The following is a 22,921-nucleotide window of genomic DNA, read 5'->3' on the forward strand; positions in this document are numbered from 1 at the left end:
TAACGCGACCCCCCTTTTGGATTCCCCTAGTGGCACCAGGACATTCAGTAATGTACTGGTGCAGCTATGGGTTAACCTATATCAATATTACTATGTAACTACATGCCATGACATGTTTTAATTTCATTTTTTTCTGTTCTAAGTTTCTATTTGTTTTGTTAATTTTTTTTTCCTTTTAACCAGGACTAATGATATATATCTGAGGATATAGTTCTTATAGACAGTTCCTATATACTGTAGTTCTCCTAGGTATCTTCTATAGTTCTTTTTCCCCCATTTTCTCAGGACTATATACACATTAGGCTGTTGCTGTAGTTATTCCATCAGAACTTCTTTCATTTACTGTGTGGTTTCAGACAAGACATTTCAGATGAAAATGTCATGGGCGATGCATGGAATCCAAATGTTAGCTGAGGTTGAATCTGTGAATAGACAACACTATTGGAGGACATTTACTAACATGCGCCCTTGACATAAATCATGGAAAGGGGCAAATTTGCTCTTTCTCTGTGATGTAGACCAGCTGTATCCCCCGCTTGTCTGATGGGCAGGCAGGAAGTGGGGGGGGGGGGGGATGCACAGCATGTTGGGGAGGAGAAGTTGCCTCCTCCTAAGCCTGGTTTATTAAGATTTACATCTGGAAACAGGCATAAACCAGGCAAAAGTCTACACAGTCTATAGATTTACTAAGTAAATCTATCTTGGAAAAAGGGTGTTGAGTTTTAATTAAGACTGGGTTACACCAGAGTTGAAATCCCCGTAGAAAACCTCTCCTGCTCTGAACAGTTTCTGTCTCATCCAGAGATGTCAGTAGAGACTTGATATTTTTTAATAGAAGTCAATTACAAATCTATATAACTTTCTGACACCAGTTGATTTGAAAAAAAAAAAAAAGATTTTCGCTGGACAACCCCTTTAAATCTCTTGACTGAAAGCACAAGTAAGTATTTTTCCATTCTGCACTTGCTTTGTGTGGTGTGGTTACATTGGCGGCTATTACTGTGGTGGCGCGGTGTTGGGGGTGGTGTGTCAGAGAACACAAGGGGGCTATGTCAAGCAGCACTGGGGCTGCAGGGCGACTGGGTTATTCTTTCCTCTGGCGTTGTTGTTGTTGTGGTGATCGTCTTGAGGGGTTGTACCATTTTTTAGATAGGGACCCACACGTATTAGGAGTCTTGACCTGGTGTGTGGGTTTATGCACTATGACCAAAATGTAACTAACTCCTGTTGTTACCATTATATAGTGCTGAGAAACAGAGTGATCAGTGATAAATATATGGCTGTGCTACCATGTCTGTTTTTTCTAAGAGAATTAATGGTTATAATGTGACATTAATGTGTGTGACCCCATTTGGATCAGAATGGGGGTCACACAGATTACCATGATGGTGTGGTCCTATTCATGGATACTTCCAGCCTCAAAGTGGACTTTACTTTTAAACGGGTCAATGGACTTTGTGACAGGTAGACCAACTTTTACAATTGGGTAGGGTACACCTACTTTTACAATAATCTGTTTTATTTCTCCTGTGCTTTTTGTAGTAAAAAAATGTGGTCAAGATATCCTGTTATGTGATATACAGTATACAGCTTCATTGCAGACATATGTTTCTATAAGTACAGACTTAAGGACATGCCAAGATAATTTTTTGTTTAGCAAATAACACATGACCTAAAGTGAGGTACCTAATCTTGTACTGCTTCAGCAAGGTGTTGTTTTTTTCATTAGACCAACATGGGAAGGTGTGCTCCTGCACCTGCAATGGCCATTTTGTACTAATTGTCCATCTTAGTCCGACAATTAGTCTGAACTGAGGCCTGCACTGAGCACGCCTCCCAATGTTGGTCTAATGAGGGGAAGAAAATAAAAACGCCTTGCTTGCTTGGGTGAGTACATACTTTCTATACCTTTCTTTGGTCATGTATTACTTGTTCCTGAGTGGTGCACCACCTAGCTGCTGTGGCTGATCTGATGGTGGTAATCGCTGTACTGCAATAGTGCTATCCTCCCTGTTGGAAAGACTTGTCTGAGTTTATCGGTGCTGGATATTTCTCTTTTGTATATATTTATTTAGCAGAATCGCCCCCCTTCTCCTAATAAGTGGTCTGACATATATAGAATGATGGAATCAGGGATATGATCAAATGATGAAATTAACACGTCGTTCCATCATTTCCCTAGGGAATGAATCAAATCACTAACCTCTTTTGAAGAAATAATGGAATGAATTCTATTTTCCCCCCTGCGACATAGAATTTGCATAGTATCGCCTCTCTGCTCCCCTCAGCCTGTTCGCTCTGCACTCCGTCCACCTTCGCCACCTCTCTGCTTCCCTTGCTACATGCCTCTTGATCCCTCAGCCTGTCCACTCTGCTCCCCATTTGCCTCTCCAACATATGCCTTCTCTGCTCCTTGTACGCCTCTAGTCTCGTCCACCCCAACGAATGCCTCCTGGGAGGTGTGCCGCTCTGCACCTCCGTCCGCCTCCGCCACCAAACATAGAGCCAGATGACTCCTCGATCGCTCATTCCATCATGTCCCTGAAAAGGGTCAGGCATTTGATCAAATCCACAGCGAAATGATGGAACAGCGCGTTCATTTCATCATTTCCTGGGATTGGATCAAATCCCTGAATTTTATCATTTCACTGCAACATATATAAATATATATAGATAGTTAGATAGATATAGACATAGATATATTGGGGGAGATTTATAAAAAGTGGCGTAACGTGAAACTGGCTCAGTTGCCCCTAGCAACCAATCAGATTCCACCTTTCATTCCTCACAGACTCTTTAGTAAATGAAAGGTGGAATCTGATTGGTTGCTAGGGGCAACTGAGCCAGTTTCACTTTTCACCATGTTTGATAAATCTCCGACCACTGACTTTAAAGCAGAGTGGTGGTCGGCAACTTAGACAACAAGCCTACAACAATAGAAAAGAAAAAGTTTTCTAAATAAATGTATTTTTCAAAAATATATTTCACTTGAGGAGTCCTCCCTGCAAGTTGAGAGTGGAATACCCCTTTAAGCAAACCCTATATAATCTGCTTCCATAGTCATAATAATTTCCATCTTTCTTTATATTAAGTTATGTTAGAATGCCGGGTAACTATGCTGGATGGTCTATAGGTCCCATCTCAGTCTATAGCGCTCTATATGGGATACACGATGCAACAGAACCAGCCTGTTCCATCTAGGATTCCTATCCAGGGGGGCCTCAGATCACCAGACATGTGTGTATTCAGCCTATCTTTACTCAGCAAATCCTGAAAGCAAGGAGTCGAATTAAAAAAAAAAATGAGTTAGGCAAAAGCTAATTCCCAATGATATAAGTGAAGTACTAAACGCAGCCTCTTATGAGAATGATACGCCATGGATTATCATAGATCGTGTCCATAAACGCAGTCACTAGTTCAATGCTCCAGATTCGAGCATCATTATAAGTCGCACACACAAAATGTAATTACGTTCCTAGAAAGGTTGTCAGATCCAACATGATCTCAGTCATCTGAGCAGGATACAACAGCACATGACTGGGGCAAAAGCAGCCCCATTAGAATGACCATACACACACACACACATATATATATATATATATATATATATGATCCAGTATACTGTCTTCTAGGAATAATAGCCCACCCCTAGTTTAATAAGTGTCACACTGAAGAAACACTAGTCTATATAGCAAATCAATCTCCCAATCTCTTCATTCTGCCAGTGTTGTACTACTGCAGGGCTAAATAAAGAGCCTGAGAAGTTCATAGTATATCGCCAATACCTGACTCTGTTACTTCTCCAGTCCTTTCCTGTTTAATTAACTTTCTAATAGAAAAAAAAAATAGGAAATACTTGAGCCATTTTGGTTCTTATTTGGTGTATTTTTTATATTTATCCTATACAGTATATATAATGATTACTACATACAGAACATACTCTGGACTGTAGCAGAATATTTCCTGTTTTTTTTTTTTTTTTTTTTAATAAATCTTTGTTGATTTCCTATCGATTCCCTGAAGGAGATGTGCTGAGTGTTTAAGGCTTGTTAGCTGTATAGAAAGACAATACTGCAAGGTGTTAACCCCTTCACCGCCAGATGGCAGAGCATCCTCTTTTCCGCAATGCTTTGATATACCAGTGGAGAGGGGGGGTGTAGGGGGGGGGAGTGGTGGTGATGGGGGGGGGATGAAGGCATTTTGTTATGCATGGAGACGCCATGGGATTCTGCATCTTATTGCAATGTCAACACTCCAGTATTACACCAGAAATAGACAAGAGATCAGCTTTGGAATCATTTAGTAAACAAGCCAATAGAACTAGGAAAGACACAGGGATCCTATTGAGCTGCTACGTGCTCCTCCTGTTCCTGGGGAAGATGCAGAGAGGCAAATCCTTGTTTAAGCCATGTCTCTATGTGAGAGTACAGTAGGACATGGAGGGGTTAACAGAGCTGAGTGGTGGCATGGCAGCCTATGCATTGGGTGGCCTTGAGATATTATTCCAACACTGGAGGGGGGGGGGGATAAGAGAATAAGAAGACACATATCACTATGGCATTTAACCCTTTCCCATGCTATTTCTTCTCCCAGTCATTCCATCACACCCTTGAGGCTTTTCTATTTTTTTTATTTAGTTTTTTTTTTCTGTTTCATCTCCCCTCCATTTTCCTCTGCAACCGAAATCCTTCTCCCCTTCCTCTCTCTCTCCTCCCCCCTCCCCTTGGAGGTAAGGCGCAGGCAGGCAGGCAGGCAGTGTGGAGCAATCCGACGCTGCCCGTTTCCAGGGTGAATCCTCCCCCCCTCACCCCCCTCTCTCTCCAGCCCCGTTCACATACAGACGCTGGTTAATTAAGAGAGGACTGAGGATTTCTATAGGAAATAATGAGAATATAGAGCTAAATTTAAAAAAAAAAAACCTTTAAGAGTGGGGAAAGCACGGCGCTCCATTCCCCCCCTATGAGATGAGAGGAGTCGTTGTGCGGCTGCTGGAGGGCTGGCGATCAGCACCAGAGCGGTGGACAGCTCCCTGCCCGCAGCCTGCAGCAGCACCGGAGCCTCAGCCTCGCTCTACAGCCGGAGAATGAAGCGTCAGTGAGCAGCGAGCACACACATCGCCCAGTGCTGCTGGAAGTAAACGCCGCTCTCTCCCTCTCTCTCCATCTCTCCCTCTCTCTCCATCTCTCCCTCTCTTCAAGGATTTCTCCATCAGCCATAACATTCTCCTCTTTTCTCCCTTCACAGGAACGATTCCTTAGGAACCTGGTCCACCCAGGGATGTAGAACCGTGCTCACCGATGCATCCCATACAAAATGCTTATGTGATCGTCTCTCTACCTTCGCCATTTTGGCTCAGCAACCTAGAGAAATAGTAAGTAACAAAGGGGGAAAAAAAAGACTTAACATTGCTAATGCATGTCTGTCTATGATAGCAGCCTCCATATATTCACATGCAGATCAGTTTTCATGTCCATGTGCTGTAATTCATAGGAGGAAAAAAAAAAGACAAGATCCTGACTCCTTCTAAATATTGGGGTGGATGGCTTAATTTCTTATTGAAACCTCATTCTGTAACATAAGAAGACATACAGGTCAATAGGCAGCGTTTGTTTCCTTGCACACAGCAATACTGAGGGAGAGGATGGGGACAGCATACTGTATAGTGGCCATTGGAATGGAGATTGCTTAATAGATTGCAGATATTCACTGGGCATTTCGCACAGTGTTATTGTCTTAGGTTTATTGACCTTCTCGACAGGAAAACAGATAGGAGCTCTCTGTAATAACAGGGATCCGACAAAATCGCTGGTAAATAGTGTATTCTGCATATATTTCTGAGGATTCTAGACATTTACCTTGAAATGGAATGGAGCGGGTTGAGTAGGATGTCCCCCTGAAGTCACATTAGGATTTTGTCTAGGATTGGTAGGATTCTGTTCAGATGTCAACAAAGTTTACAGCATAGTCAAGTGCTGACACCTGGCCACCAGGACAAAAAGTTATTCTCCATCAAAGACTAGCACTCGTTTAACAAAAGTTTTAGCACTGTTATTATGCAGTTTTCGGTTTTTTTCTGTTATACATTTGCAGGTTTATTAATAGAACAAGCATAGTTATATTGAGTGAGTGATATTTATTATTTATGACATCTTATTATAATACACTTATCTTCTGTTTACAATCTGCAGATCATGGAATATTCAGGTACACCTTCAGTCACCCTGATAATTGGCTGTGGTCTTTCTTGCTTGGCCTTGATCACCCTTGCAGTTGTTTATGCAGCACTATGGAGGTACATATCTGGCCTATGAAACAATTGTATATGACAATATTATGTGGAATATATACATGCCTTCCTTCTTTCCTTCATCCCTTCCTTTCTTTTTTCCATCCTTCTTTGTCTCTTTCTCCTTCCTTCTCTGCCTTCTTCCTTGTTTCCATCCTTCTTTCTCTCTTCTTCCCTCCCTCTCTCACTTCCTTCTTCCTCCCTCTCTCTCTTTCTTCTTCCTCTCGTCCTCCTTCTCTAACTTCCTTCTTTGTCTCTTCCTCCCTCCCTCACTTCCTTCTTCCTCCCTTCCTCTCTCACTTCCTTGTTTCCACCCTTCTTCCTCCCTCTTTCACTTCCTCTCTTCCTCCCTCCCTCTCTCACTTCCTTCTTACTCTCTTCCTCCCTCCCTCTCTCTCTCTCACTTCCTTCTTCATCCCTCCCTCCCTCTCTCACTTCCTTCTTCCTCTCTTTCTCCCTACCTTTCTAACTCCCTTCTTACTCTTTTCCTCCCTCCCTCTCTCACTTCCTTCTTCATCCCTCCCTCCCTCTCTCACTTCCTTCTTCCTCTCTTTCTCCCTACCTTTCTAACTCCCTTCTTACTCTTTTCCTCCCTCCCTCTCTCACTTCCTTCTTCATCCCTCCCTCCCTCTCTCACTTCCTTCTTCCTCTCTTTCTCCCTACCTTTCTAACTCCCTTCTTCCTCCCTCCCTCTCTTACTTCCTTCTTCCTCTCTCTCTCACTCTCTCTCCCCATCCCTCCCTCTCTCACTTCCTTCCTTCTTCCTCTCTCCCTCCCCCTCTCACTTCCTTCTTCCTCTCTTCCTCCCTCCCTCTTTCACTACCTTCTTCCTCTCTTCCTCCCTCTTTCACTTTCTCCTTTCTTTCCTTTTTCCTCCCTACTTTCCTCCCATCCACCACTCCTTCCCTCTCTCCTTCCTTTCTCCCTATTTTGTTGGATTAAAAACAATCTCTAACTTTAGGTATCTATGAATCCAATCAGTAGAACAATAAGTGGAGTTTGTAGCTGCTAAAGTTAGTAAAAGTAACTTTGGAGTGTTACATCTTATCTTACTTCTTGCTTCTGCATATATGAATATCCTCATTAGAGACAGATACAAACATTCACTGGTCTCTCGTGCACAAACAATATATGGGGTTTTACTCTCCAGGTTCTCATTATAGATCAAGCCATTATATCTCTCTAGCGAACCTCGCTAACATTTATTAACTTGTTTCTCTTCTATACCTTTCATAGACTGCAGATTGCTGGCAGCTGCATTTAGGAGGGTTTTTTCACCAACATTTTTAACTTATCTGCAGATGGGGGACTGACTTCTGGGACCCCTACAGAACGAGACAGCATGGGTCCCATGTCCCCAGGATTGAATGGAGTGGCATTCCAACTTGCATGCTGCTGCTCTATTCAAATTTATGGGCCTGATACGTACACTGTTTAGCCATCTACATCAGGCCCTTATTGATGAAGGAGGAGGTACATTGTATTTCTGACTATTACTCCATCAAATGACAGAGTGTTAATGGATGGAAAAACCTTTAAAGCTTGTAATGGGCTTCCTTACCTTCAGGTCCCAGGTAGAGATGATCAAACACCGGAAAAAGTTAGGTTATTTCGAAACCAAACATTGTCCAACCTTCCGCATTTGGTTCCCGATGCCTTCCGGTTCCATGGGGAAGGAGGAGACTGCCCAAGTACCACCTGGAATTCTGGGATTCAACCTAGGTAATAGGCTGTATACCGGAATTCCAGGCAATACCTGGGCTGTCTCCTCCTTCTTTACTGACCGGGAAGGCATCGGGAATCAAATGCGGAAGGTTGGACAAGGTTCAAGTTCGATGGAACCTAACTTTTTCCGGTGTTCGATTATCTCTAGTCCCAGGTTGCACATATGGTATGACCACTTTTGATGCTCAGACAGTTTATTATTCTAGTCTATACCTGCATCTGAAGTATTTTAACCTGGAGCAATAAGCACCAGGACAAATGCAACCAATTATGTGTTTACCCCTCATTGCTATTCTAAAGCATACATTGAGGAGGAACGTGCATGATGAAATGCAAGGCGAAACATACCATGAAGCCCTTTCAACATCAATTTGCCTTTCTAATCTTGCAAACTTCCATTTTATTTTTAAACAAATTGAATTCTGGTGAAAGGAGAAGGTGATAGGTCAGAAAACCAGAGGAGGGGGTAAAGCAAAATCTTATGATAGCATCATCAGGAATTTCAAGGGGCTTGGAGTTTTTTTTTTATTGCACAAATATAGATGTATTTCATTCTTCTTTTAGCTATGCTTTCCAGGTTTTCAGTCTTTTTGGGAGATATATACAGTGTTTAAGGCTGGCTGTGACTATTTGCCATGATATGGATTTCTTATTTGATTTTCCTTAATCCGACCATTCAGTTGAATCCCTTTCAATGTGGAGATTTTATCATGTAACCAGATGAGTGATTAATCATATACACATTATCTAATATGTATTATTACAAACTTAAATCCTTAATCAAGGGGCCTTTGCTTTGTCCATATGAGACAGTCAACCTAACATAATAACATAACATAACATAATGACATCAGCCAAAAATCTAAATCAAAAGCCACAGTTGATCCCGCAAGAACTCCCTGAGTTCCCCGGAGTAATTCTCTGCAGAGCTTACCAGTCTAAGCCAGTGATTGGCTCCATGGGCATTTCCTGCAGGGAAAACACATGACAGGAACCAGAAAGCAGCCAAGGGCAGCAGGGATCGGGAGTTGTCAGAATTACAGTTATGAGGGCCAGGCGGGTAAGTATTCTTTTTTTTTTTTTTTACAGCACCTTGGCACAATCATGAACAGAAATTGTGCCACAGAAATATAAAAAAAAATTGAGAACTTATTGCCAGGTAGAATATAGTTGATTTCTGGGGGTTCCTGCAGAAGGGAATTTTGTGAATAACTTATTGTCAAGAATTCCTTATTACAAGTAAGGATGATCCAATGTGGAGATTTCCTTTAAAATTGTTGAACAAAAAGACAACTGTACTAGCGAACTGAAGTGCTTTGTTAGGCTCGGTGGTTGGCTTGTCAGTCGGCTGTATTTGAACTCAAGAGCCTGGAAAAGCTAAATCCAGTCCTGGAAAACTGGGAGAATTTTCCCAGAACTGGATCCAGCTCTTCCAGGCATCCAACGTTGAGTGGAGCAGCATTGAGTTCTGACCAGCCGACTGCTGAGCCTAGCGAAGCACTTAGCTAGTACTGTAAATTTCCTCATCCTTATGACAATTTTTTTTTTAACTTACTATTTTATCAGGTTCTGATACCCAGTCTAATAGATACAACAGAATTGTTAGAGCCTTTTGACTGGTGACTTTAATGGCAGATTAATTGCAAAAAAAAATATGAAACGCCTATGTGGGTCTCTGTCAGTCACCAAATTTTCTGCAGCTTGTACCCTAAGACTATGTGCACACAATAGTTTTCCACAGCCATTATATGATACTCAAAATAACGTCTGCCATCGTTTAACATACTTTGGCGTCCCTCATTGTAACGTTGGTATATTATTTAAGTTTAGGTTGAATTATGGCCACGGTCAACGCCCTTTTGGATGTAGCTATTTTTAAAGGCCCATTGAATTTTGTTGAAAAGATGGTGAATGGACAGAAAGGAAAAATCTGTGTGTTGACTAAATACCGTCTGCCAATGAATGTCCTGAACATTAATTTAATGGCCGCTATGAACATAGGCTGTTATTCTATGCATTGTGGGAACTGAAGGCTGGCATTTCCATAGACTTCAATGGAAATAATTGAAGACTGAAAATAACTAACATTATTCTGAGTATCAAAAAATGGCCGTTATTGGACTAAAAAACAACAATGTGTGAACATAGCCTAAAAGTTTTTTTGCTTTCTGTATTGGCTGTTGGCACATTTCCTTTAAGAGAACCCTATAACCTTTTCAGTTAAAATTATGGACACAATTCTTTTATTGGAAATTACTGACCGTGAACCACCACTAACCTTCTCAACTTCTAACAAGAACACATATATACAGATAAGCTGTAAGAAAAAAAATGAAAAATGACAATATTTTGGCTAATAACAATGTAGAGGATATGTTAAGAGGACATCTCATTGAGACCGTTGGTATGCCTTCTGGAATCCAGAAACCAATCAAAGCTTTCCGTTGTAGCAGAGGTTTTAGGAGTAGGATTACATGAAAGATATTCAAATGAATCGGCAACCATGAGATACATTGATCGGCAGTACATGCATAGACAGAGTCCTCAAGAATAATAGATGCTCTTTGTGTCAGCAACTTTCTATTCATTGAGGGAATTCCGGGTGCAAAAATCTTCCTATCATATCCATATTAGAGTGCATAAAAATGAGTTGTCTTCATGTCCCTATCATGTATCGATAGCCTATGCCTTGGTACTCCTTTATAAATAATCTTTTTTGCAGTCTTTTATTTAGACTACCCATGAATACTCACCCCCGGTTAGAGAAGCTTACCTTTTTTTTTAACCTTCTTTTAGTTGCTACTAGAGATGATCGAACAACAGGAAATCTTAGGTTCGATCAAACTTGAACCTTCTGCATTTGATTCCCGATGCTTTCCCGTTCCGTGGGGAAGGAGGAGACTGCCCGAGTACCGCCTGGAAAAGAGGGATACAGCCTTGGTAATAGACTGTATCCCTGTTTTCCAGGCGGTACTCGGTCAGTGTCCTCCTTCCCCATGGAACGGGAAGGCATCGGGAATCAAATGTGGAAGGTTCAAGAAGGTTCGAGTTCGATCGAACCTAAGATTTCTCTATGTTCAATCATCTCTAGTTGTTACTACTGTAGTGTTAAAAGTTTTCTCTCTTAGAGATATTTCTTTCTCACTGTAGTTTAAGGGTTTCTGGAAAAAAAAAGCTTTGTTATCCTTCCTATTCTGTTCTACACCCTTTACTAAACAACTAACCATGAAAAATGTCATGCTTTATAATATTAAAATGATGCACATACATAAAGGTATGGAGATGCTATGACAGTGTTATACCATTTGTATGTATTATTTGTGTAGTAGCCAAGTACATAGAATACCCCCAAGAGAAGATGAATATGTGGCTTTAGAAAAAAAATGGAAAATTAACATTTGTTGATGAATTTTGTAAATAGAATTTTTTTTTTGTTCAAGTCTGCCGCTTTGGTTTGTTATTTAGCGGATGAAGGATGAAAACAAAATTGGGTGACATTGCCATGGAAATTAATGAGAATAATTTATACACTGGCATTTAGGTTTCATTACATTTTTATATTGAGATGCAGATTTCCTTCCTTATGAAGAACAAAATGACATCTAATTACTCTGTAAAACAGGTAGCGTGGATGTGTTTGCTAAAATCAAATGACTGCTCCAGGCTGACTTTCTGCTTTATTCACTATTATCTGGAAAACAAGCAATGCTAAATTTTATAAGATTTAATGTGAGTTAAGACCTCTAGTATTATTTCAGATTTGAGGTATTATGTTTGTGTGTTTGCCTATAATTATGGAAATTTATAACTGTACCTTCCACTGAATGTATGTTACAATAGATGTGTCCAACATTATCTTTCCTTTAGCTCAGTTAAGGATTCCAATTTCTCATCAGTGGAGTTCATGATACTGCAAAAGGCTGTTAATACATGTTCCTCTTAATACATTGAGTTAAGGGGCATTCACATGATCTCTGCAATCTGTCTGTAGCATGGACCGTGTCCTGCGGACTGCATCTTGGAGTTACCCGCATTAGGATTAATTATGATGTCGGGGGCTCCAATACCATTTGAATGTTCATGTTAGTGTACTGACACAGGCGCTTGGCTGTATCAGTACACTAGCGCAAAGTTTCAGATACTATCAGAGCTCCCAACACCATAATTGGACACGATGCAGGGAGCTCCAAGATCCACTCTGCAGGACACCGTTCTGACGTCCGGACTGATTGTGGAGATTGTGTGAATGCCCCCTTAGGGAGAAGTTAAGAAAGAACACACCTGTGTGTGTCTTAAATGTCGTCAACATCCTTTCTGCCCTCTATTCCCTTAAAATTCATTGTTTGTGTGAACTTGGCCTAGTATAGTGCATCCAGTTTTTATTCAAGGCACTGTACAGTTATATGCTGTACCAAAGAGTAACTTTTCCCAGATTTATCAAAGAGTGTGAATTGTGAACTGGTGTAAACTGTGCATCGCAATGAATCCCAGCTAAATCTGAGTCAGTGTTTTCTTTGGGGAAGCATTGCTGAATTGATTGTAACTCAGATTTAAAGATAAGTGTAACACAAGCTAAGCAATATTGTAGACAAGCTGAATTCATATTACGAATGTAAAATTATAAATATTATAAGGGTACAAACCCACTTGACGTATTTGCTGCGTGAATCAGTCTTAAAAATAAGCAGGCAAAACGCAGGTTTGCTTTATACGATTGTTCTGCATTAAAATACGCAATTGCGTATTTTTGAAGCGTGAAGCTTGTTGTTAGCAAAGCATCAGTTGTTAAAATACGCAATTGCGGATTTTTGAAGCGTGAAGCTACATGCGTTTTTCGCACAGGTTGTTAACAACTGATGCTTTGCTAACAACAAGCTTCACGCTTCAAAAATACGCAATTGCGTATTTTAACGCAGAACAATTGTATAAAGCCAACCTGCGTTTTGCCTGCTTATTTTTAAGACTGATTCACGCAGCAAATACGTCAAGTGGGTTTGTACCCTAAGGCCCCGTTCCCACTGAGCAAAGGTAGCGGAATTCCGCGACGGAATTGTCCGCCGCGGAATGCCGTTAGCCTCCCGCTCATAATGGGAGTCTATGGGAGGCGCGCGCTCCTGCTCTATACGCGCTGAAGAATGAACATGGACAGGGCAGGAGTGCGCGCCTCCCATAGACTCCCATTATGAGCGGGAGGCTAACAGCATTCCGCGGCGGACAATTCCGTTGCGGAATTCCGCTACCTTTGCTCAGTGGGAACAGGGCCTTACAGTGTGAATCTATATAAGCAACATGTGCACAAGAAAATAGTTGATGTGGTGGCATGCGGTCCCCTTTAACATTTTTACTGTTTAATTTATAAATGTAACTGGACTGATGATATTCGTGGCCTACAAATACTGACTGATTTTTAGAGAAACCTAAAAAGGACCATTCACCACTCCAGACATGTGTTAAAAAAAAATACTTCTATTCTCCAGGGAGGAAAAAATACTATTAGGCTATGTTCACACTACCTAAGAGACAGGCCATTTGGTGTCTCAAAAAAGATCATCCTGGCCAGTACTGGCCTGGCACGCCCGCATCAGAACTCCCCACAGCACACTATGGAGCGTGCGGCCAGAGCCGCTCACTCCATAGTGTGCACTGACAGGGTTTTCTGCGGCTGCTATTTAATGAATAGCGGCTGCAGAAAACTGACATGTCAGTTTTCTACGGCGCCGCTAGGGATCCCGGCCGGAGTGTATACCCTGTGTATACACTCCAGTCAAGATTCCCTGAGAAGGCAGCACTACATAAGTTTCGTGGGAATCACGGCCGTTGTTACCACGGAACTTAGGTTGTGTGAACATAACCTTATGGTGCATCTTTTTTATAATTCTGCATTGTGCTGCTTAGTGTTTTTCCCAAATATTTAAGAGTAAATTGACAACTAGGTGTTACTATTCTCCTTGTCAAAGGGGTGTGTTCCTACACTGTCAGCACCCCTTTAATGATATCAAACTGTGTATAGACACACCCCAACTAGTAACACTCAATTGTCAATTTTTTCATAAATCTCTAGAAACACAAAGGAATGGCACAACAATGCATTTCAGCATTGTGATTTTACAAAGAATACAAGTTTTTATTAAAAAGGACATGTCAGAAGAAATGCTGGGGTTGTATTAGGATGAACTACTGAAGAGCACGGGGATCATATATTGTTTTTGTACTGCGACCTTCTACTTTCCGTGTTTATTTTTCACCTCTTTTATTAAACCTGTTTTGTTCCGTACACTACATTACCCCCTTACAATGGGTTTCCATACAGACTATATAATCATGAAGTCTATAGGTTCCTAATAATATTTCCCCTTTTATTATAACAGATACATCAAATCTGAGCGGTCAATTATTTTGATCAACTTCTGCCTGTCCATCATATCATCCAACATTCTGATCCTTGTGGGCCAAACACAAGTACAAAATAAGGTAAGTCACAGATTTAACTTTTTTTTTTCTTCAATGATTGAGTTACATCCTGTAGCGGTATATGAAAATGTTGTTGGATATGTTGTTGGTCATTTAATATATGGTACTAAGCTCATAGAAGAATCTATACGGCCTCATTTTTTAAACTTATAAAATCCTTGTTGTCTATAGGGTTGATGAAACAGCGGGAAAAAATTAGGTTTGATCGAACTCGCACCTAGCCGGACCTTCCGCATTTGATTACTGAAGCCTTCACGGTCTGTGTGGAAGGAAGAGGCATCCCGGGGACCGCCTGGAATTCCGGGATACAGCCTATCACCTAGGCTGAATCCTGGAATTCCAGGTGGTCTCCGGGATGTCTCCTCCTTCCGCACAGACCGTGAAGGCATTAGGAATCAAATGCGGAAGGTCCGGCTAGGTGCGAGTTTGATCAAAGCTAGCTTTTTCCGCTGTTCAATCAAGCCTAATTGTCTATGCAATGTGCAGCTTCTATATTCCCATATGACTTTACCTGCACAATGATATCCATTGAATATGTCTGTTGTTTACTTGTGTTTTGGCATTTGTTGGTTTGTTTGGCATGTTCTATTTGATAAGGAAGCAGTTTCCATTATTCTCTGGAATAGTGAAAAGCTTTTGCTGTATGAAGTTGATAAATATGACTTTCTACAAGGCTCAATATCTCAAAGAATACTATTTATAGTGTCGGTTTGTATGTTAGTTGGTTTGTGATACAATCTTTATAGATGATTTGTAGATACCAAAAATATTATTTGCAATGGAGTTTATTTTCATTTCTACTGTTATTTGGCTTCATTCTGAAATGACAAATGTTCTAGACATTCTAATAAGTTATTGGAGGATGATCTAGCAGCCTCTTGGCAGTTTAGAGTTTGATCTTTTGATTTGCACACTGGGGGCTGCAGTTATTACACCAGGCACCATACCGTAATCGGATGTAAACTCCCAGAGTGCCGGCTGGAATTCTAATATAAGATCTAAGCAAAGCTGTTAGATCTGCATCTGTCTGCACAATTCTAATTGATTCCAGGTAGCACCCAGAAGAATAAATGCAGATACATAGAAGATACATTTTCTAGCTCAAGATCATTTCAAAAAGTGGTTTCAGAGTTAGGGACCTATTAGACAAAGTGATTTTTAACTATTAACGACTAACGATGAAAGATCGTAAACGAAATTGTTTATCGTTAACCTGAAATCGTTCACCATATTACACCGAACTATAGTCGTTAGTTACGTTTGTTACTATGATGGTTACTGCGATCGTTACTATCATCATTTAGTCCTTCTGTTCCCAGCAAAACAATGGGCTATGTGCAATTACACTGAACGATTAGTGAGCAAATACGAAACTTGAGCGAACGAATGTGGAATTACAGCGAACGAATGTGAAATTACAGGGAACGATAAGCGAACTATTAATGATGATTTTAGGTTCACATCTAAATCAACGATCAACGACACACAAACGATTTTTCAATTGTTCCCTGCAATTACACAGATGATTATAGTTTAAATTCTAACGATATAATGATTTTTCACACAATAATCGTCTAGTGTTATAGGGCCCTTACTCAACAAGTTAGGCTGGGTTCACACTATGCTTTTGCAATCCGTTTGTCTCATTCGTTTTTTGCAAAAAAAACGGATGAAAAATGGACGAAAAAAAAACTGATGCAATTGTGTGCATCCGTTTTGATCCATTTTTCCATTGACGGATCCACTTTTTTTAACAGACACAAAAATTTGGTCGACTACGTTTTTGTGCATGTTAAAAAATGAAGGAAGTCAATGGAAAAACGGATGCACACAACTGCATCAGTTTTTCATCCGTTTTTTTTTTTACAAAAAAACGGATGAAAAAAAACAGTTTGCAAAAAGGTAGTGTGAACCCAGCCTTATTTCGGTGTTTGATTTTTAGGCATAACCATAAAATTACGATGGTGTCATTGAGATTGGAGTAGACATCAGTAGATGAGACAAAGCACAATGGACTAGCTTTGGAGTATTTCTTTAAATATTTACTTTACTAAATTAATTAAATAAATACAGATCTATATATAGATGGAAATTGTTTACATGTCTATCAGTTCTGTTGAGGAGAATGCGGAATTAGCTTCAGGTATAGCGGGGTATAATCTAAAGGTTGTAAAAACAGAATTCACTTAAATGTCCACATTTACTGCACTGTTTTATCACATGCAATAATTTTTGCCGGCCATACAAAATAAATTAATGCAAGACATTTATTCTTTCAGTGGAACTCACACTCCATTTCCAAGAAATGTTCTCATTTGTCATCTACAATGTGGTAAAATGTAGTTGACATAATGATTTGATATCATGGAGCGATAACTTCTTGTATTAAATTTATGTATACTTCACAGCACTTACACAGTAAATGAGTTACTGTCTAGATAAAGCTTTGTTTTCTAGATGTTGAAAGTCACATATAACCGGATACTTTGTCTTATATTTTTAATACTACATGATTGACGTTTATTGGCCATGTTTGGCCAATAAACCACGTTCCCAAATACTGGCCAGAAATCATGTTCATGAATAGAGATGAGCAAACCGGGTTCGGGTTCGAGTCGATCCGAACCTGAACTTTCGGTATTTGATTAGCTGGGGCTGCTGAACTTGGATAAAGCTCTAAGGTTGTCTGGAAAACATGGATACAGCCAATGACTATTTCCATGTTTTCCACATAGCCTTAGGGCTTTATCCAACTTCAAATGCCTAATCAAATGCCGAAAGTTCGGGTTCGGATCGACTCGAGAATGCCCGAGGTTCGTTCATCTCTATTCATGAACATTATTTCTGGCTGTTGTTTAACAATGGCCATTCTTTGCAGTCTTTAACGGGTCATGAGAACATAGCCTTAAAGACTAAAGAAGAGCGCATCTTGAGCATGCTTGGGTCTGTCCAAAGACAAGCATGCAGCATTTTATTAGTGGCTGTAGAAGTTGGATGAAACCCTAGGTAGACCTTGAAAACATGGATACAACCTATGGCTATGGTCACACGTAGTATGAGACCGGCAGTTCTCAGAAAAGATCATCCCGGCCGGTACTGCAGTACCGGGCGGATGATCTTTAGCACTGCTGAGTTGTGATTCAGAACTCCCCACAGTACACAATGGAGCATGCGGCCAGAGCCGCTCGCCCAATTGTGTGATCTGACAGGGTTTTTTGCGGCTGTTATTCACCGAATAGCGGCCGCAGAAAACTGACATGTCAGTTTCTCGCGGCACCACTATGGATCCTGGCTGGAGTGTATACTATTTGCCCCTTGTCACTGACATATGCCTGCTGTATGCCCCGCTCGCCCAGTGGGTGGGCTGGGCGAGCTTGGGGGGGCGTGACAAGGTGGGGAGGAGGTGTGGCCTCTTCCCGCACTTCATTTATCATGATTTACTCCTGCTCGCAGGTGTAAATCATGATCCAAATCTACACCTGCTGAAAGCAGGTGTGTATTTTGTACCCCGGGTGCAGATTTGGGCGCCCGTCCAGCTGGATTCACTAAGAGGCGTGCGCCTCTTAATGAATCCTGCTGGGAAGAAGGGGGCGTGGCCTAATATAAGACCAGTGTACTTGTAAGCCGGTCTTCATAAATCCCCCCTAAGTGTATACACTCCGCCCGGGATTCCCTCAGCCTGCAGCACTACGTAAGTACCACAGAAATCACGGCCATTGTAACATAAGTAACGTAAATAATAGGCCTGCTGGCAACATTTTAATACTAGATACCACAGGGTAGCTTAGATTTCTTGTGATGTCCATGCGACAACCAGTAAGATTTGGCAGCAGGTGGTTTTAGGCTATGTTCCCACTATGTAAGAACAATGGCCGGTGTTTGACATGTCTACTGCAGTATCGGCCGGATGAACATTGTTTTATTTTAATTTGAATGCGGACACAATTGGTTGTGCCTGCACACCAATTAACCATTGACCTCAATACAATGTACGGCCATGAGAACAGGCCATACATTGTGTGAATGGACTGTGATCAACGGCCATTGTTCATAGTCTGCAGGATGGAAATAATTGACTAGTCAATAGTTTCCACGGCCATAGGGGAACAACGGCCGTTGTGCAATACATAGTGGGCACAACGACCGCTGTTCTTTATAGGATTCTACAGAGTGTATGTTATCACTTATTGATGTATCATGTTGCTTCTATTAATGACTTATGGAAATTGATTTTGTATGTGCTTTAGATCAATATATTATGACACAGTTGGACATTTGCCTTGTATCTGACGGGTAAGATGTTAATTACTATGGGTATGAAATTTTACTTTTCCCAAAGTGTACTAATAATGCATGTTTTAATACTTGAAATAACTGAGCTTTAATGATTAGTAGAATAAGTATAATGCGTTTTTCACTTGACCACAGGAGTAAGATGTAACATTTTGATGTGTGAACTGACCCGTACAGCACAAATCCTTGCTATGTGCCCACTTGTGTTGTAACAATGCTTTAATTGGTGATCATGCTCTGATTCACTGCAGTAAAGACAAACTTAAAGTTACTGTGCTGTGACAAATTCCCTAATTACTGTAAGCTTCTACAGTCCCTGAAATCTAAAATACACGATTGAAACAGCATTATTGTTTATACAGGGGAAGCAGTTCATTTCATAATATAACATATATGGCAGCATCATTTTATAATTTTTTTGGCACTGAAAAAGGGCTGCCCGTACTGATACACAGGGAGAACTAGCCATTCCCACTGATGCAGGTACCATAGGTGATTCGGCAACTAAGGGCTCTATTACACAGGGTGATTATCGTGTGGAAAATCGTTATATCGTTTGAATTTAACCCTTTCACGACCTGGGGTCATTGATTCCTCAATGCCCAGGTCGTTTTAGGACATCAGCTTATGGGATCATAATGATCCCATAAGCTGATGTCCCTATGTCTGCCCCCTCTCCTCTGTCCCCTAAGGCTCTTACAGTCGTGTGACAGCGGAATGGAGAGAACGGAGAGGGCAGAGCTCTCGGGCGCTCGCCCTGCCTTGCCTCCCTTCGCCCTCCTGCCGGCCTCCGTAGCCAGGAAACCGGAAACCTGAGGCTTCCGGTTTCCATGGCTACCATCGGGTATCTTCGATAAGTTGCAGAGCACTGATGGACAGCGGACAAAGAATTCTCCCTCTGTAGAGGGAGAATTCTCTGTCAGAAGACTTATAGATGCTACGGTCGTGCTGACCGCAGCATCTATAGGGTTAACTGTTAGCACTGGGCATGGCTCCGGTGCTGAGAGTTGCGGCAGGTCTCCAGCTATTAGTGATAGCCGGGACCCGCCATGGATGAAAAAGGCGCAGCTCCTGGATCATAAATTAACGTCGCTGCAGCCTTAGGCATAGGCTGCAGCGACGTTAGTTTACAGTGTGGTGCGATAGGGTTAATCTATAATCTTCCTGTGTAATTGCAGGCAGCGATTGAAAATATTTTGTGTGTCGTTGATCGTTGATTTAGATCTGCCCCTAAAATCATTGTTAATCGTTCGCTAATCGTTTGCTCTAATTCCACATTCGTTCACTAATCGTTTAGTGTAATTGTGCATTGTTCTTTCTTTTGCTGGGATCAGATGGAGGAAACGATCATAGGAACGATCATTGTAATGTTTGTAACTAACGACTATTGTTTTGTGTAATATGGTAGAAGATTTCAGGTTAGAGATAACCAATCTCGTTTGCGATCATTTATTGTTAGTTGTTAATTGTTAAAAATCGCTTCGTATAATAGCACCCTAAGACTTGTGATTACGACAAAGTTAAAGGATCAGTCCATCCCTTTTTAAAATCTGACAGCTGGCAGGGGCAGAGGGGAAATTGATTACTAGTAGGAACTTAACTTTCCCCAAGTCCGCGATGATCGGTTGGATTGGCCTCGGGACCCCCACCGGCTCTAGAATCTCCAGCGCTGCACACACCACGACCCGGCTGATGGACTGGCCACTCAACCAGTCAGTGACTGGGGCAGGATGCTGCTCCAGTCACTGATTGGCTGAGCAGCCAGTCCATGAGATTGTGACATCATCACAATTTGAGGGAAAATGACCTTCGGCTGGGGTCCCGAGATCAATCCTGACGCTCACCGAGGGAACAGAGGTAAGTTTCTACTGGTTATCAAATTCCCCCTGCCCCTGCCGACTGCCAGATTTTAAAATGGCCAGACTTCTTCTTTAATATTAATAGTTTAGCAATATTATACAAACATTTGGCACTTGTACTGCATAACATTGTTTTAAGAATCAAGCTGTTATTATTTGGTCACAGTATGTTGGAATTATTTGAACCCTTTATGGTGGTACTGGGTGTTACATCCACTTAGTTACTATATAGTATATTACCTATTATCTATATTATCTACTATATAAAATATATATCTATCTGTGCCGTCTGTTTATCCATGTATAGTTTATCCATGCTACTTGTATAAACATAGTAATATCTACAGATACTGATTTAAATATCTCTATGGCTTTTCTTTATTGGATGAATTTGTTGATATCTTTAAATCAATATACTTATTTACAAACAATGCAAAAGGGCTGTGATTTTGGTCAATAAATGAAGTGCAGACCAAACGAGAATTATCCTATTATCCTTGCTGTGTATGTATTTTTAGCCATTTTATATTGTTCCAGTGCAAAAAAAAAAAACAATAAGTAAGAGCTCCTATACAGACCTATGTGTCTTTATGGGTACAGATATGAGTACAGAATACAAACAAACAGTGTGCGGTCTGATCTGGTAGCTGTTCACGGTTCCGAGTAGCATATCAGATAAGAAAGCTAACCCTGTAAACATCTACAGAAAATGAAATCAGTTCATTGGTTCTAGGTATAAACCTAGAAAACCCACAATGGATTTGTAGCTGTGAAGGAGTAACACATGACAGTATTGTATTTCACTACTTTACGTCTGATCACTAAGCATAATATTAGGCTGGAAATTTCTGTAGTGTAGAAATCAATTTTTAGCAATTGTTTTGTTATAATCGCCTGATTACCATGGGAGGTAATTAAATCTTATGTCATAGAGGTGGAGGCAGATAACATAGATGTACCATTAACAACCGCTTATGCACACAGCCCACCCCTTCTTGCAGAATGACCTCTTCATAGGTCACACAGCATGCCTAGAACACTTTCCCTTAAAAGTCAAAGAACATTGCCCATTTTTTGTTTTCTATGGTTGATGTAGCTCCTAGAAAGGCAATATGAATGCCCATGTAACTGTTTCCAGAACATATAATAAAATTCTACATAGTCTTAATAGTTATAATACAATAATCTTCAAAAATGTGGAAAAAATGTATTGAGTTGTATTCATTTTTAAAACCTATGTAGGTAATATATTCCATTTCAAGGTTTCGAGAAGAGCACTTTAAGTACATTCAGCATTTAAGCACTCTCTATACTGTATATTGTATACAGGAAAAAGGAACAAGAATTGACAGAATGTCCTAAAAAAGTGGAAAAACTCTATTGACTTTTTAAACAAAAAGCCCTCTTCAGGTAGTCACATTACAGCAAAATGTGTGTCCTTTTTTCCCCCTTTTTTTAAAAATGGAATCTGATCTAATTGTGCAGCTAAATATTTGGCTCCTACACAGATCCATAGTAAAGCCACTTCTATATCTTTCTCCCAGGGATCTATATAGGAGGGGGTGTCGTACTGATTCTGAGTGTCCCAAATGTCGGTTTGAGGATGCAGATTTTTTTTCATTTATTGTGGGAATGTCCTATTCTTCAAGACTTCTGGAGTTCAGTGAAAAGACAAATAGAAGGGATATTGGGCTTGGTTGTTGGATTGGACGTTCCTTTTAGGGGCGTACAACAACGACCGAAGGGTCGGCTCATTAATTAATAAGTTAATATCGCTTGCCAAAATAGTTATATCTAGAAAGAGGTTTGGAGAGGGGGCTCCCTCTATTGAGGAATGGAACAATCTTGTCAAGAAGGTCCAAAACTATGAGGAGTATTAGGCAAGGCAAAAATCTCGTAAGGCCATAGAAAGACACTATAAGCTCTGGGGACCATGGATTGGAGGAGGTTTGAGTTAATGGTATTAGAGGTTTTTTTTTCTCTTCCTCTGTCTCGTGGGATGTGGGGTGGTTCGGTGGGTTGGGGTAAAATACGGATTAAAGGGGTTGTCCAGCGCTACGAAAACATGGCCACTTTCTTCCAGAGACAACCCCTCTCTTGTCTCCAGCTTGGGCGGGGTTTTGCTGCTCAGTTCCATTGAAGTGAATGGAGCTTAATTGCAAACCGCAAGGTTTGTCATCCCTGAATGTAATTAATCAAAGGCGGTCAGCCAACTCTGACTTTATGTATATGGACAGGTCTATGAAGACTGATCCTACTAACACAAACATTCCCATTCTCTATGAAG

At 40.9% G+C, this 22,921-nt stretch overlaps 1 protein-coding gene across 4 annotated transcripts in view; it reads left to right on the plus strand.

The window, feature by feature from the left end:
• ADGRB3 (adhesion G protein-coupled receptor B3) overlaps positions 1–22,921 on the plus strand; it is a 669,464-nt gene that overhangs the window by 533,347 nt on the left and 113,196 nt on the right. For all 4 annotated transcript variants that reach the window (XM_069974585.1, XM_069974587.1, XM_069974586.1 and 1 more), the window contains 3 exons: positions 5,245–5,371; positions 6,189–6,292; positions 14,380–14,482. In XM_069974585.1, coding sequence (XP_069830686.1) covers positions 5,245–5,371; positions 6,189–6,292; positions 14,380–14,482 — 334 coding nt within the window. The remainder of the gene's footprint in view (positions 1–5,244; positions 5,372–6,188; positions 6,293–14,379; positions 14,483–22,921) is intronic.

The sequence above is a fragment of the Dendropsophus ebraccatus genome, chromosome 6, assembly GCF_027789765.1.
Source record: "Dendropsophus ebraccatus isolate aDenEbr1 chromosome 6, aDenEbr1.pat, whole genome shotgun sequence".
NCBI lineage: Eukaryota > Metazoa > Chordata > Amphibia > Anura > Hylidae > Dendropsophus > Dendropsophus ebraccatus.